General features: G+C 39.6%; 1 protein-coding gene across 6 annotated transcripts in view; it reads right to left on the bottom strand.

The window, feature by feature from the left end:
• Positions 1 to 217: 217 nt before the first annotated feature.
• Positions 218 to 18,038, bottom strand: part of LOC139718893 (uncharacterized) — a 129,784-nt gene continuing 111,963 nt past the window's right edge. For 5 of the 6 annotated variants that reach the window (XM_071630338.1, XM_071630337.1, XM_071630342.1 and 2 more), the window contains 3 exons: positions 17,719 to 17,911; positions 13,368 to 13,458; positions 218 to 2,340 (listed from right to left, as the gene is read on the bottom strand). In XM_071630338.1, the coding sequence (XP_071486439.1) occupies positions 2,197 to 2,340; positions 13,368 to 13,458; positions 17,719 to 17,911 (428 nt within the window). In that variant the 3' untranslated portion in view covers positions 218 to 2,196. Of the gene's footprint in view, positions 2,341 to 12,297; positions 12,319 to 13,367; positions 13,459 to 17,718; positions 17,912 to 18,038 lie in introns of all 6 variants that reach the window. The other variant, XM_071630341.1, reaches the window with a different exon arrangement.

Raw genomic sequence — 18,038 nt, forward strand, 5'->3', positions numbered from 1 at the left:
TTTCTTTTCTTTTTTCCCCTGGTGGTCTACTAGAACTAAAATAGAGAAAATAAATATTATTGGATTCCCCCTCCCCCCCCCCCCAAAAAAAAGGTGTGTAATGGTATATAATAGAATCCAAGAGGTACATACCCATGGGAATGTATTGACATGACAGACATAGAGCAATGTATTTGACCACACAGCCATACTGTTAAAACAGGCTTACAAATACAGGTAAACAAATTTCTACTAGGAATAGCACAGAATTCTAAAGGAGATATTAGTTCACTATCTACATTTACACATTGCCTCATAATTTCAGTTCAAAGCATTTGATTAAATGCCGACAACATTCCTACGACAAGGAACCACATTTGTGCATCTTGTGTGACAAGTGTAAGCGTGCTAACAATAAACATTCAAAAACAAGCCATTACTCTAGGAGTGGTAGGCCCAAAGGAGCGTGAAAACCTCTTCATTAACTTGTATCAAGGAAGTACAATTGTGCTGTGCTTCAGTAAATATTCACATGAGTCATACATCATTGCCTATGGACAAAGATTAAGCTTTTAGCTTTGGGCCTAGACTCTTTGGTCAATGTTGTAAGTATGGATTTGTTCAAAGTTAAGTCTACAAGACAGCAATTTGTCGCAAGGTTTTATTTTCTTCCACTTAAAATCTCTTTTAGCCCCGTCACAGTGCAGATCAGCAACAATGACCAGCACGAGGACGGACCAGTAGAAAAAAAAAAACAACAACAACAAACGTCCTTGGTCTAAACTTGGCAACAATATCTGGATCACAAATCTGTCCCAATAAGAAGATAATCCAAGGCTTAAGCCCATTTTCTGGAAGTGCAGCATAAAAACCTTCATCCCACGTAGCATTTTTGTCCGGAGCTACAATGTCCTTGATCTACAAGACTTAGTAAAACAGACACTTAGTCACAGTTTGTGTACTTAGTTTGTTCAAAATGTTTGTGCAAAATGTCTACTACTAGTATCACATTGATATGCCCTTTGTGTTGGTAGCACATAACAACATAATTCAGGATGATAAATGAACACAACCTCAAATGTATCATGCACTTTCTACAATCAGTGACAAACCAGCAAGAGTATTCAACAGCATAAATATACTGGACAGCCAGAGTTGTCAAAGTATTCTCTGATAACTATCATCTTAATTAATTCAATACACAAGGAACTGTCCTCCTTTAAACCACATGAACATTGTGTTCTTTGAACCATGCATGACAATGACGATACACACAAGCCTCTATATAAAATCAAATCGAATCAAATTCCATCAATCACATTCATTTTCGGCAAAGTCTTTGACTCATAACAGCTGATTGGGTAATCTGTCGAGACTACAGACTCAACTTCTATTCACATATCCGTCAATGGCGACAAGAGTGACTAATATTTTGTCTTGTATTAAGCCGAGTAAGCCAGGCTGTATGTCATGGCCGAGACACGATCTGAGCTGAAATGAGTTCATTGCCGTTTGATCAGTTCTGAATATCTTATCTCTTAAGACTCTCCCTGCATTCATCTTTGGCTGAGTAAAGGGGTTCTGTGAGGGGTTGCCATACATTCTACAGTTGTGCTCATATATGTCTCTTTGTATATCCTAACAGAGTTATAGAGACATACTTGTTTAAACGGAGGCAAATACACACTAATTTTACTTAATGCAGGGACAAGACATCAAAATTTTCATTCTCAATTCAATGCTTTTCAGTGGTGATGTTTCCATGGCAAAATATACCAGAAATATAGTTCATGGTTGTTGTTTTTTTTGTACCCAATGTATTACAGAGGACCTGTGTCTATGTATGCTATTCTCCAATCTCAGATCATTTCTAAATCACTCAGTTGAGATAATAAAAACTGAACACCAATATGTGTGATTGAGTCCCCTACATCCCCTATCCCCTGCCATATCTCCTTCTTACCACGCACCCTAGCCATGACTGCTATAGCCATCAAAATCCCCACCCCTAACATCCAACCTATGCTGCACTCCTACACTCTCCCAACCCCCTCTCTCCCAACCCAGACAAAGACACAGACACACACAGAAAATATCTATTCGTCCATCTCAACTCCATCCCTTGTCATCGTCCCTCCCCCCACCCCCACCAAGAAAGAGGACAATATAAGAGAGAAAAAAAAAAGGAGGGGATAAGGGAAGGTGGTCATGAGGGCATCACTGGCCCACTTCTCCCTGGTAGAGCCAGTCCTTGATCTTCCGCAGCTCATGAGCCTGACTAGTCTGCTCCTCTCTGAGACGCATCCGCTCCACCTGGAGCTGGTCTATCTTGGACTGCATGTCCTCCTTTTGCTTCCGTTCCTGCAAAAAGAAGAAAAAAAAAACCCAAAAAGAAGGGAGAGATAAGAACCAGGTCAGATGTAAGATATGCTTAGATTTGTTTGTTTTGTTGATAGAAGGAAAGGGGGAGGAGAGAAAGATAGATGAAAAAATCTACAGACTTAAGACAGATCAAAACCATTTTGTTTTTTCATATGGCAAACAAACTTTGAGATTGCCAAATGGGAAGAAGTCTGAAGGGGGGTGGGGGGGGGGTGGGTGGGCAATGGTCACAAGTCATACCGCAGTCGTTATTATCTGGGAAAATTACTACACGTTGATCACTTAACTTTTCAAATCACGTTGACTGAAACCTGGCCCTTATCTTAATGAAAGTGGAAGGGGAGAGTCGGTCAGAAAGGTGCAAGTGGGAAGTCCGCATGTCGCGAAAAATCACGCCACCCTTGTGTGATAACCCTGAAGTCGAAAACCCATATCCTGGCCCAGCTTCCTCCCAGCTTATAACTCTAACACTTCTGGGAATGATCACTTGCCTCCGGAATATGGTAGACCTTAGATCGGCTAAAAATAGCAGCAACGCTTATGGGGCCTGCTGTGTATTCTCTAAAAGTGTTTATTCTACATAAGCAAGTCATATGTCTACATCGCAGCAGTGCTTGCATTTTCTTTTCTAAGTACATACCGGTATGAAATTTATGTCGTGAGAATTACAAAGCTCATGAAATTAAAATCTTCTGAAATTACTTTATTTGATGGCCACAAAAAATAGCCACCTCTCTATCAAAGACAAAGAAAACCTTCATATTTTGGTGAAAAACAAAACACACAGAATCAATCCTGTGAGTAAAAAGTGAGCAAAATTACATTTTATGTCTTATCTATGAAATTACTTAGAATTACCTCACACATAAATACAAATGTATACAGCAATGTCATCTTTATACGTTGGCAGATGATTGATTTGAGACTCATGCCTTTTCCTTTGAAGGTGTCATTTCATGTTTTCATTTTTTGAATGAATCCAGCAAGATAATGGCCAAAGAGTCATGGCAATCATCCAATATACAATGTATGAAGCCTATCATGATGGACATGATTACACTGAGCTGCTGGCTTTGTGGTATGATATCACACTGCATAAAATGCATATAATCAATACGCCATGATTCAATGGTGAAATATACAGTTTCTTCATTTTATCATACACTTGAAAGATTGCAACCAGCACAACACAGAGAAAAAGAAAAAGACAAGAAGAACAAAAAACACGGAAGAGAAAAAAAAATGCAAAAACAGCTACTGGAAGCTTTAATACACAGAGCAGTTTTGAAATATCCCCTTCATACAATATCTTGAACTTGTGACACTCTCTATCCAACGACCTTGGTGGCCTGTCTTCTAGGCATTCAGGAATCATGACTCACTGTCAACACTGTGTCCCCCCTCCTATCCAACCTATCCCCCTCACCCTCCCCCCTTCCCGTTCCAAACATACCGGCGACTAAACATCACCTGTCAATCCCTCTGTTACCCGGCAACACCGAGTTTCTTTTCTCCTAGCCGAGAGCCTTCACAAACATTTTCAAGCGTGAGTGGTTTTTCTGGTGATGCATGTGCACAATTTGCAGAAGACAGCAGACAATGGCCCATGCACATACTGTAAAAGTGGACATTTTCGCGGTGTTCAAATTTTCGCGCATTTCGCGCAACCAGAAACTAGCGCGAAAATAAAAGCACGCGAATATTTTTGCTTGCCATATGTGCCTGTGCGTGATGTCTTGATTCCGCGGAAATAAAAACACGCGAAACTCTTCCGACCCGGCCAAGCGCGAAAAATTAGTCACACGAAAATATCCACTTTTACAGTAGTCCGAACAAATGTTCGTGATTCCTAGGAAAATTTACAGTTTTCTCATGCAGTGCTCGTTATCTAAATCTCAATTCATATTCCCCTATTTCTATCCATTTCACAATAAAGTTATTGGCCAGATTAGACATGACAGCATAACATCTACATCACCTATGTACTGATTCTATCCCTGCATGTTGTATAGACATTTAATCCATGCATGAATGTGGATCTACATTTGCAATCATTATTATCACTATAATTATTATTTTTTATTTTTTTGGAGGGGGGGGGTGGTGTAAGTGAACAAAACTGATTTGTTGTTTTATCATCTATCTTCCCTGTTTTGAGTCTGGAGAAAACCAAACTCGCAAGTGGAAAGGAAAGAAAAAAACTGTCTGCCCATGCTGTGCTGAACAATGTAGGTAAAATTTTCTTTTCCACTCCACTGCAGGATAGAATCACATTACATTCAGCATTTTTTAAAAGATGAAAAGTTTTTGAAGCATTTGTGGAGAAGTGAACTTATACACATCCACGCCATTTCAACACTATTCAAAGATTAGCGTGAATAGACAAATTCGTTGGAGACAAATTCGTCGGAGACAAATTCGTCGGAGACAAGAGACGTAAATATGTGCGCACACATGAGTCGTCATAACCTTGCCACACAAAGGATGTCCATTCAGGATGTAACTGTGGGGCCATAAAAAAAAAAACTGATGGACACCGCCCATGTCTTTTTGTCTGGGCATCACAAAAAATAAAGACCTTTAAAAAGAAATATCAAAACCGTGAAGTCATGGTGTTCTTGTCATCACACTGTCACATCAAAGGATATGTGCTCGCTTTAGAACTCAGCCATAAGACCTTGAGGGCTTCCACGAGCCCTTTTGACTCTTTGGAAACTTCCACCAATCTTGGCTGCACAAGATTTTAATTCATCCCCTGATGCCCCCCTGAGAACTGATAAATATGGCGGAGGAGGAAGACGTGAGGAAACTGTCCCACTAAAGAGGCATCATGATTATCGGACGGGAAGTCAAATTTGACCAGGTTCCAGGCATTCTCCCAGAAATACATTATCGACACTTACTACAGAATTGAATATCTGTGCTCTTTTAGTCTCTCTACAATTACAAGGTCATTCTTGGAGGAGTCTTCTTGTGTGATTCATGAGGTACACAACGTCTAGAGTTGTTGAAACCCCTAAGAAAGAGTAATCACTTCTAATTTTGGGCAACAAAGTCACACATTTCATTACATGAGCTCAGCATTACTCAATGCTTAAATTAGTCACAGAAACTTTTGAGTCTTAGTGATGCATGCAGCTGACTACTGCTGAAAATAGTAAAATATCTTACAGTTCTTTACTGCAAGTTTTGGGTGGAATGGCAAGAAACTGATCTAAAGGCTTTTTTTTTAAGGGGGGGGGAGGTGGCTGCTCTGTATTGGAACATGAAAACAGCCAGAAAAAAACAAAACAAAGCAAAACTAAACAAAACCAACTAAACAAGCAAACTTAGAAGTATATGACTGCTGACATCTGCTTTACTGATCTTTGGCTTTGGAATGGCAAATGTTTCCTTATTCAAGGAAATAATGATGATTTGAATAGAAAAATGTCATCTTGTGCTTTGATTTTAGACATTTGCTACAGGGATTGTTCAGAAGTCTATTACCTGCACTGTAGAAAAATGAGCATTCTACACAGCTAACTTAACAGACACATTTTAAATTCTACATTGGATAGGATAGTACTAGATATATAATTTAAATCATAACATTTTACCAGACCCCCATCCCCCCCCCAAAAAAAAAAGAAAGCCTTCGGTGCAAAGGTTGAGAAATGTTGTGCTCACAGCTCATTTCTTAAGTATGATCTAATTTCGATATATTTGTGGCATTTTTCTAACAGCATAAACATATTTACACCTTGATTCTAGTTTGTAGAAAAAAAACCCCATAAACTTAAATGATGGCATATTACTCTCCTTATCTTGATGGAGGCCTCAGAAATTTCCAAATTTTCTTGAGAAGTTTCACAATGAGTAAGAGTTATTTGTCATTCAGTGACATGGCTGATCTCTGCATTTACAACATAAAAATAGACTTGGGGTATAGTCTAAACAAGAAAGGGCCGGTCTAATATCCATGGTTAATAATCCTTGAGGGGAAACCCTGGAGGTCATACTGTAGTTGGATGGCACAATTACATGTACATCACCTTGGCACTCTTGCTACAAACCACCTTGGAATGTCCCCTAGAAACGCTTACCAAAATAAATCAAATGTGTCCTCAAGGTCTCTTGGCATTACCAGTCACCAAAATTGTCTGTCATACCTACTCCACATTTCCTTCTTCCGCAAGGATATACAATTACATTATTTCCACAAATTCATTTTACATGTCCAGTTCTGTATAGGCTTCTGATATAGGGCCTACTTCCTTAAGTCCAGTCTAAATTTGATATGGTTAGAATATCTATCTGAATTTAAAGACAGCCTTTATGAGAATATCCTCGATTAAAGCCCCTGTACAGTAGTTGATTTGATATCGGAATCGTCGCCAAAAGGCCAGAAATTCCTTTGAACAGAAAAAAAGAAACTTATACTAGATTTTATTGTTTGGTTTTAACAAACATAGCAGAGAAACTCTAGAACATTGCCCCCCCCCCCCCCCCCACCGTCCAAAGTCTTTTCAATTAACAACCCCCAATGACACTCCCGCCATGGCTTGTGGTGACAGCAAGCAACCCCCAAAAGATACCCTGGGAACCAACTGCTGTGACATCAAACCCAAGAGGGCACTTGGAGGGCTATGTGACACACAAACACGCGGGCACACGCACACAGACGGGCACACACACACAAACACACACACACACACACACACAGACACAAATACACACCCTGAGACATGGGAAAACACAGGAAGAAGACATTAATTTTCACGGTTCTTCTAAAGTTCATGAATCAAGGAATCTCTTGTTTGCTTGCCCAAACAGCCACCCCATCCCCAGGGAACATTACAGATTTCCTCCCTATGACAGACGGCTGGTATTGGGTGTGTGTGGGGTGTCCACTTTGGTACGGAATTATGCAGAAAACCATGATACGTCCCCAATCCCTTTTCATAGTGATGTCATGCATGCAACAACAGTTTTTTCTCGCATTTGTTTTCAACCCATTTGTGTAAATAATCTTGTTATAGCTATATTCATTCAAACTGGCAACATGTACACACAGTCTACAGGTACATGGAACTTTAAAACACAAATCACAAATTCTGTCACGACTAAGACTTCTTGCATGTCTGGTGTAAGTCAGCTTCAAATTGGGATCAGAAATTCAACATGATTCAAATCCTTTACTTTAAGCCATTTCAACTAACTCTTTGCATCCTACAGTGTAACACCCTGTGTGCCACGTAATTCCTAGAACACAATGCAGGAGTGGCTTAGGGAAACAGTTTGTTTTCAAATCCCATGTTAATTTTTAAAGAAGGATTTATGCTAGAAATGCATTAGAGCAAAGTTGTAAAGGATATTGCAAGCTTTGTTGTAATGAAAAGTTTATGACAAAGCTATGGCTGTGATGCTTTTATTAATGTACTATTGGCATACTGCGATTCATTTCAAGATCGGTTTGTGCGCCTGAGCAAACTTTGTAAAGTTGGCAAGCTGTCGACTGAGTTGGTCATGCTAATGTAGCACACAAAGTGCTAAGAGAGAGCACTATACTGACTGCACAAGCAGACGCCCATGCTGGAAAATAGTGACCATTATCAGCATATGCTCAGAGGTGCATGGTCCCGGTGTTTTAGTCAAATGCGTATGCGGGCGCACGGCGCAAGTTTCCTATAGAGACCTACGTTATCGACTCTTTAGCGCTTACGCTGTGGCCCATTTCCCCAAGTCCAAAGAAGTCCGATTCACTGTAGTCAGTAGTCCGATCACAGTTCGGCTGAGGGGGATGACAGCTTCAGCAAACTTCTTTTGTGATGTCATAATAACAAGCACAGCAGATGCACGCACCCTGGCATTACTACAGACTGTGTGATGCGCAGAGAAGACAACGAAGGCAACGTTATTTAGCAACACCTACGCACTTTACTCTTGATGACAGCTCAACTTCGGTAATCTTCGTATCAATGCTAACGGTGATCGCAGTATCATCAACAGCGCCCTCTACACTACCGGGACTATGCACCTTTAATGTACTACACAATGGAAGTGAATACACTGTAGGTAAGGGAAACTTACAACTTTCACAAAATGGTTGAAGAATTCTACTTATTTAAGAAAGAGGAAATGCACAACAGTGTTGAAATGAAATTTTTAAAATGCATTACTCCTTTACTCACTGCAAGCTTAGCGTATGCATAATTCTTTGGCTTGAAATGAACATTCTGAACAATGCTGAGATGAACTTGAGTTCACTACAGCTGAACTTGAGTTCACTATAGCTGAACTTGAGTTCACTATAGCTGAACTTGAGTTCACTATAAATGAACTTGAGTTCACTATAGCTGTACCACTTATTTGTAATCAACAGACATATTGGGCAACATTGAAATGAAGCATTTGCATTGCATTAACTTGTGCTATGAAAATTTGATGCGCAGGAAATATGGATATTATTTGATTTTACAGTTTTAATCTTATACAGATGAAGGAGGCACAACAGTACCTTGTATGTAGTTTGTAATATATCCACAGAACCTTCGACATTACAGCCTATCAATTCTCTTTGCCCCCCTCCCCCTTCCCCAATGCAATTTCAGTAATCCCACACATGCAGAGAGAGCGAGAGTGACTTAATATTAAAAGCAGGAAGAAATCTCTACAACCTTCTCCTTCTTTATTCACCCCCGGTGGGTGCCTCCACCTAAGTGGATTAATTCCTCCTCAACGACACCTACGCCTGACCCATCCCCAATCACTCGACACCCTCGCGAGAAACGAGACCGAAAAAAAAGAGTAACCTCACGGGGCTTGGCACTGGCGAGAGATGAGACGCATCGTTTGTCAGCTCCTACGAATCAAGTCTTAATTGCGTGTGCTATTCCAGGTTAACAAAGTTTCCTACGTTGGCAGGTCTTTGACCAACCGCTGCTATTTCTTCTCTCTCTCTCTTTACTGCACCTGTTGACCTTACGTTCAAAGACATTGTGTTCTTCCACCACCCCTCCCCCCCCCCCCCCCCCCCCCCATGAAATTTAGTGTACTGGTTGTCCAATGCCTCCCATCTTTGTGAATCGAACAACAAAGTACTGCATATAGATCTCTTTCTTTTCATTTATTATTTTGTTAGAAGAATTTAGTCTGCCAAACACAACAGAAATATACAAACATGAATTAGAAGCAGGCATGCTTTATTTCCGTCAAAGCTAAAATGAAAAAGAAAAGAAAAAAAAAACAACTTGAAGCACTGCATGCAATGGATGTCTTAGTACTTGCTGCATTTGAGAGTATGAGTTTTGACTCTTGCCAGAAGGCAAATCATTCTGTACTAAAACAATCTGTCGTACACAGAAATGACAATAACTGAGTCAAGCAGTAAATGACCCATCTGCAATCTCTATGACAGTGGAGGATCTGTGGTGTTAAATTGAAACAAAAAGTGTCTGTGATGGATGAGCTTTGCCCAATCACAATCAACGAGTACCCCACGTCCTCTGAATCATAACCAGATAAGACAGAAATACTTTTTTCTTACCCTCTGTTGATGATAAGATCACTGCTACCCAATGCTGGACACATATCAACACTTCATAATCAATAACACACTTACTTCCACCGATAAAATGGCTTGCACCTATCATCTTTACAGTCTAAACAGACATGAAGGAATGATATGCCAGTAAAGGACCAATCTTCCATTATTTTACGACATGGGAACCTAGGCACTATCATCACTACTCATGGCTTCCAGTTCAAGTCTTTCCACTTAAATTCATTTTTTCTCTAATATCTGCCTGTATACCTGTTTCTCAACATCTGGGTTAAGGGTTTTATGCCATGATCTTGTGCTTTAGTAATTGTGTGTGTGTGTCCTGTCTGTTTTGTAATGTCTGTCCTGCTTTGAATTATTTTGTATCTTCTTTTTGCATTTTCTTTTTGCAGGTTTTTGCATTGATCCTATGAGTTGTTTACATTATACAAATTCGGCTTTTCTGTGGACACCTCATTTTTTTTTTTTTCTGAAGCTGAAATTATGAAGATGATGAAACAGCATTTATTTAGCGCCATTCATCTGTAGAAACATTCAAATGCACCCAGCTCCCATAATGTGTCTCGTTTGAAACTATGTAAACATACACTGTACTTTTAATTTGTTAGTTACTTCAAATTTTTTATTGGACAGTCAACTATGGTGCATATGTGAAATCTCTCTGTCGATTGGAGACAGACATGGTGAAATGACTTTTAGACCCCTCTCTGAGTCATCAGAGTCACAGAAGACTCCTTAGAGCCACACTGGGGAGTTAAGAGGGCTCGTAGCAGAGGAAGAATAAAGTTGGGAGTTTTGTCCGCATGTGTTCTTCGCGTTCGTCTCGCACATGTTAGAAAAAAATCTCTCCAGAATCCACCGTTTGCTTTGTGGGATCATTTAACACCCACACCCAATCTCATGCTCACTTTGTGTGAAGGCAAAACTACATGTTGATGTATTGGCAAACATAACTTCCTTTAAAAAAAGAAAAAAACAAACAAACAAACTCCCAAGGATGGAGAGAGAATGAAAAAGTTTGCCAGTGTGCTGCATTCTTCAAGGAATGATGGCCTTACTGTTTAGTTGGAGAGTTCTGAGTTGCACTGAAATAGCTCAAGGAAATTCGTCACATTGTCCCATTAAATCAACTGTTTTGTTACATAGCTCATGATCAACGTTTGAAGAGAACATGCTTGAAGTGTGAAAGTATTAACTCCACAGGTGGAAAGAATAGTAAGTCTGTTAGAAAATCAAAAACAAAAATGAAAAAATATTTTAAAAATGGCTGAGTACAAAAAAGGTGGCATTACCATGCATTTTGTTTTATTATTGTTATTCTTCAATTGCATGGAAATACATGGACATCGCAACCTTCTCTTACATGCTGTAGAGCAAATGTTAAATGTTTTTTTAGTACATGAACTCATTGGATGACAAGAGAGGAATAGGAAGCATGAATTTCAGCATTAACACAATTGCATCCTGGCATTGTTTACAACTATGAGCTGTCTTCATGAAAAACAATTTGATTAAGAGCCTTGCTACATGTAAGTGTTGGAAAACTTTCATCTGGACAGTGAATTAGACGGGCAGGAAGGAATAAGCACAGCATGAGAAACAGATAACATTCTTCTAAGAATGCATTTCTTTTTAATTCTTTTCCGAGGACTGTTTATGACTACAAGTTAATGTCTATGTGAAAAACCATTTGGAGTCAGAGATGTGCAAAGTTTCGGAAACTTTGTGTCTGCAAGATTATTCAGAAGCACAGGAAGGAGCAAATTCCTCGCATCGAACAGATGACATTCCCATTCAAATCATTTTTTTTTTTTCCAGGCACTGTTTACATCTACAAAATTTCTTGTGCAAAGCAATTTGATTGCAGAGTCTTGCAAAGCCATAGAAAAAAAAAAAACGTTTTGCTTTTTTTGAGCTGCAAACAGACAACATTCTTTTTTCAAAAGTTAGAATTTTTTCCTAGCTTTATTCCTGTTGTGCTGCTGGTCTATCTCAATCTACCATGTAATCAAAATTTGTTATCACCTTCTTCCTGTACAACGGAGCAAAAAGGAAAAAAAAAAAGTCTGGTCTTCCACACGTAATTTCCACTTCCTTAAAGCTTCCCAGAAGCCAGCACGGCTTTTGATTTTGGGTGGTGCGTCAAACAGTGATATACAGGTGCACTGAAGCCGCAAGGGATTATCCCTAAATACACTTCTCCTGGCTGGTCCAAATTTGGAGGGAACTGCAGACGACAGCACCAGTTACTGTCAGTCATTGATATCAGACCACATTTCATTTGTGGAATTAAGATATATGGGGTTAATCTGAGTGAGCACCCCCCAAAAGAAGAAACCAAAATGTGATGAGAAAACAAAAGGGTGTACTTGCTAGAAGTAGATCTCCCTTACGTGTTCGTGTTACGGCAAATTCTAGATATAAAGGAGAGATAAACAGAACAGAAGACATGGAGGTTGGAAGAAGATTTTCTTGAAGCCATGCCGAGTACCGGTATAAGAAGTAATCATCAGGCATGGTGGAAAGGTGAAAGTCATCTCTGAAGGATGATCAAGAAGTGCACAATGACATAACAACAAACTTTGCAGGTAAAATTTGACTAAAACTTCTTCCTTATCCTTCTGACTACTTTGAGATACCACAGCAATGATTATCGTAGAACAGCATGATAATTACTTCAGACCAGAGTGACATTTACATCTACAATGCAATGAATACATTGAACAGTGTGAGATTAAGTCAGACCAGTGTGGTGTGTACCTCAGACCAATGATAAAAGTTAGAAGGGGTAGTGGTTATTTTAGAACCAGTGGGCTGTCGCCTTCAGACTAGAGTGATAGCTGCTTTAGACCCATGTGTTGGTTCCTTTACACCCAGTGTGACGTTTACTTTAGACCCAGTATGATGGTTCTTTCGATGAACTATTTATTAACAGTTCCTATAGACCTAGTGTGATGGTTATTTTAGACCAAATATGCTGGTTCCTTTGATGGACTAACAGTTCCTATAGATCCCAGAGTGATGGTTACTTTAACTGAGTAACAGTTCCTTTTGACTCAGTGGGATGGTTACTTTAGATCCACAATGATGGTTTCTTTGGGTGAAGTGACAGTTCCTTAAACCAGTGTGATGGTTGGTTGATTCCAGACCCAGAATGATATGTAGTTTCAACTGCATCAGATAGTGATAAGGTTAGAGCAAAGATTAGGATTAGGGTTAGGTTTTGGATATTGAGTTTGGGTTAGGGTTAGGATTAGGTTCAGAATTAGGATCAAGATTAGGGTTAGGGGAAGGGGAAGGGTTCGGGGTAATTGCCCCGGGGGTAACTGCCCTAGACCCAGTTTCAACCCATATGACACTTATTTTTGACCAGTTATGAAATGCCAAGTCTCCATCAGTGTGATGGTCACTTTAGACCAGCATGAAGATGCTGTGGTGGTCCTGGACCAGGTGCTCAACTTACCATGTTTAATTGGTGGGTAATCCTCCTCAGTTCTGATTCAAGCTCACTTTTCGTCCTCACCGACGTCGTGGGACCTTCCTCGTAGGCACTACTGTAGATGACAGGAAAAGAACCACATTTTGCAATTACCAAACATGAAATGGAGCTTCAAAAAACATTCAGCATTTAGAACGGCTGGAATCATCAGTTCTTAGTGATAATGATATGGGTAGAATATCTGTCTTCATTCATTTTCCTAAATTTCACACAATTTCACCACCAATGTCTGTATAGACTATTAGATACTATCATGAGGCATGCACTGACTTGACAAGACCCCCCCCCCCCCAAAAAAAAAAAAAAAAATCAATTATCAAAGCTTAGAAGATGAAAATATCAAAATTTAGGTCACAAAGTTGGAAGGGACTTTAATTTTACAGAGATGCAGCAGCATGAATAACAAGCTTGAAAGCTCCGGGTGCATGCAGAGTACAAAGTGATACAGAAATGTTACTAGAAGTGGAAAAGAATTCCTAACACATACATGAGCATCTCGTTCACATATGGCAAAAGAAATGAAAGTAGTTTTGCCCTGTACTCTACAAGTCCTCCCCCCCCCCCATAAACAGACCTATCAACTATAAGTGTGATAATTCCCTAATGCCATCTCAAGCAGTCTGTCTGTCGCTATGGTGACATATTTCAGAACATCCAAGACACAGACAAATGGCAAGGGATCTCACAACAGACAGTAACATTCTGGGTGTGTTCTCCACTGTTGCTACTGAGTTGATTGATGACATTTGAAAGGAAGCCTGGCAGAAGAACAATGTTGCTGCTTTTTTCTTCGGAGGAGGCCTGTAGAGGATAAGTGCTGAACAATGCTCGCAAGGGAGTCAGACAAGAGTGGCTCTAAATTCCAACTGACAATGCTGTCAAAGACTGAAAAATATATCTATAACCCTTTTTAGAACAACAAATTTGCTGTTGATCAATTTTCAGAGACAGAAAGAAAGATAAAACACAACCTTTGCCACCTCTGTATACATCTACAGCAGAATGTTCAAGCTGTTATCAATATACATCCAATCACCCTCCTTCCTGTTGCCTTGGCAACCCAATTAACTGCCAATGAACAAACTTTCCCCTTGACAGAACACCATCTGGGCTCAAAATCTCACTTAATGAGCTTCTAATTCTCTCTTTCTACATGAGGGGTACCCCTAAAACATCAACTCTGCCATGAAATTCTGCCAAAAAATTCAGAGAGGAAGTAAGACTAAATTAGTATAGTATTAAGTCATATCTCTGGCACTGATTTTTTTTTTTTTTTTTTTTGTCTGTGTGTGTATGTGAAAAAAAGTGATGTTGCTCTCTTCAAGCCATGGTCTAACATCCCTCTGACCAGTTTTGGGAGGTTATGTTGTCAAATCTCCCCTCCATGAAATAGGGATGGGGGGGGGGGGGGCTGGTGAAGATAGATAATATAATAAATAAGTTCTCTGATGGCAGGTTGAGGAAGACAGGCTGCATCAAGATTTGTTCAAAGAAACCATAATTTCCATGGTTTCCTCCTCAAGCTCTTCTCTTCCTCCTCAAAGGTTCCCCTCTCCAGATCAAGTAAAACTGGGAACCCACCTTAAAAGCTTTTGCCAAGAGCAAACTGTCTATGAAAACATTTTGATCTCTCCTTCAGTGTCATTGATTGCATGGTGTGAAAGATGTGCCAATTTGTCAGCCAAGCTCATATGAATTTGAAAGGTCACCTGATGGTCACAGTTAGATCATATCAGCATGATGGAACAATTACAAAGATGTACACTGTATCAATCAGAAACAGTTTTTTTTTTTTTAAAGAAAGATTCACAAAGAGAAAAGAAATCAGTCATCCTATGTGAAATGCTGAGAGTATCTTTGCAATAATGATACCATAGCCCATTGAAGACTAGTCCTGACTATACTCAGGCAGGTGTCTGGGATATGCGTGTTATAGCAAAATCAGCCTGTCCTCAACAGGTTATTTCATGGATTGAAAAAAAAAAAAGTTATACACTTAAAACTGACTTTGATGTTCATGAATTTGGAATGACTAAATGAACACCTTGCAATGTGTGGTATTCTCTGAGTGGTATTGTGCCTACAACATACATTTTTAAACCGGTAAGTATACCAATGAGATAATAGCAATGAAAGAAAATCAAAATATATCTAGACACTTTATTACCTATTTCAATCAAACAAGCTATTCCCTACCAAAGACAGATACAGAATTATTCTGACACCACAAACTTGCCTAAGAAATGTCATCCAAATCCCAAACATTTGTTTTGAGAACAGATATGCTGTGAGCAAAAGCCAATGATGTCTAATAATCATCTTCAAGACATGAGATTACATAACATGGCCTTGACACAAACGAGCAGCATCATGAAAATTAAGTCTGCGAGATTAAATTCAGTTGCCGTCTCTAAATCTTGGGAAGAGGCAACACGCGACAAGAGTCATCTCGCCACAGGCAAATTCATTTGCCAAGATTCCATTCACAGATCTGCACCTCAGCGTCATGAACCTCAGGTCTTTGTGCACTCATATTGCAAAGATGAAAACACGTTGCGATAAACCTTGAATGTGTAAATCGGCTTGCAGCAGCAGGGCTGTCCTCATAATGCATAATTCTCCAGCAGAAAACTTCTACGAGCGACTCTTGAGTACTTAATTAACAGAAGAATTAGCCTGACAACATGTTCCTTGCCTTTAATCACTTAATTCTCTCCCCCTGTAGCTGCCAAGGGTGATAAGCCACACCGCTTCTCTTCTCCTTCGCCAAAACCTTGCATAAATTAGCATGCTGAATCATATTTCTGAGAACATTCAGCACATGTTCATTCTACCGTCAAGATGATCCTTGTTGATAAGGACAAGGAAACAAGTGTTTTGCCTTTTTCAAAGGCAGAACTTAGAAGTTAACTATATCATAAACAAATCCCTGCTATATTTGTCTCAAATTTGGGTCACTCATACATGAACGATTTCTTGAAAATGAATTGCTTTTTCTGGACACGCTCACAAAAAACCTCAAATGACAAACACTGATTTTCCGTATTTACCATTTCAATGCTTGATCCTACAATAAAAAAAAAAATGTATATTATTTTATTCATATTATGTTATATTATTATATTATGTAACATGTGGACTAGGAATGGATCTGTTGACCAAGGGGTAATATAAAACATGGACTTGGAGTGGAGCTGGTGACCAAGGGGTAATATAACATGTGGACTTGGAATGGAGCTGGTGACGAAGGGGTAATACATGTATATCATGTAGACTAGGAATGGAGCTGGTGACTACGGGGTAAGGTAACATGTGGACTTCAAATGGAGCTGGTGACCAAGGGGTGATATAACATGTGGACTGGGAATGGAGCTGGTGACCAAGGGGTAAACTTGTCTTGTTGCGTTGAGATGACCAGGGCTTTCTACAAGGAAGTCCAAACCACCACACCTGCCTAATCACATCACAGCACCTTGGGTCCATACTTCCACTGCAATTACTTGATTGCTTCCTTTGCAGGCACACTACGTTTACAGAGACTTTTAAGAATACTAATAATTGGATGACAGGTCATGATCATAAATTGTGACCGTGCACCTCAAAACGAACATAAAGTCGCACACACTGATTTTGCGTGAGGACTGAAAATAAGTGAAATGGGTCAACCTAGCCGAACTTGACTTTTTCATATTTTCTGAAAGAGCGGGTCTTCTTTTACATCATGCTAAAATTTGGTATCATAAAACGGGCAGGAAAGTGTGTTTTTTAGCAGTTTATCTCAAACATTTTTGGTAGAATAGTGTGATTAGGTGTGTCTTTAGAATCCCTTTTTCATTTCTGAAAAACCTTGTCCACACTCTTCACTTTTCAACTCAAATAACTTTTGAAAGGATAGTGCTACTGCTTTGAAAGTTGGTATTAATTATGGACAGAATGTTTCAATGAGGCATGTTTAATTTCAGGTAAATCTGATAATCCCTTCATTGTTGTTACTCGGTGGTTTACTTCCTGTTTTTTGTCCCATTCATCGCACAGCCAGCAAGGTTTGGTAAAGATTAAGCGCTTGAATAGACACTGTACTTCAGAGCCTCTTTTCTCAGTTCACACTTTTCCTGAGTTTGTGCTTTCTTTCCAATATTTAGGTAGGTTAGGAGAGTCCATTTGATTTGAGTTATACATCATTTTAAAGCTTAAAGTCTGCCCTTTCAGAATATGGTCTTAACTAAAAATTCATGTCTGGCGACTTTTTGTTTGTTTTGAGGTGCAGGGTCACAATTTAGAAATTTAGGATCGAGAAAAGCTAAGAGGAACATACTCTGCATCCTTTTCGCCCACGCTGGTCGATCTGGACCGTCTCTGTGTCAGCCCGCCGGACAGCGAGTCGCTGCTCTTGCTCATGCGCTTGTCCACCGCCGCCGAGTTGGCGAATGTGATGGCGCCCACTATGGCATCGTCCGCGTCGTCAAGGTGATCAATTGATATGGATTTGAATGCTGACTGTTCCATGCCTGCACGAGAAAAAGGGAGCAAAACAGTAGAAACATGAAGTTGCAATAGAAAGGGAAGAGTGGAAATGGTAATTACACTAATGCAGACACAAAAATTAATGCAGCTACACTGATAGCTGCAAATTTG

The sequence above is a fragment of the Diadema antillarum genome, unplaced genomic scaffold (assembly GCF_040938485.1).
Source record: "Diadema antillarum isolate AM-2024a unplaced genomic scaffold, OU_Dant_1.0 scf00000101, whole genome shotgun sequence".
Classification (NCBI taxonomy): domain Eukaryota; kingdom Metazoa; phylum Echinodermata; class Echinoidea; order Diadematoida; family Diadematidae; genus Diadema; species Diadema antillarum.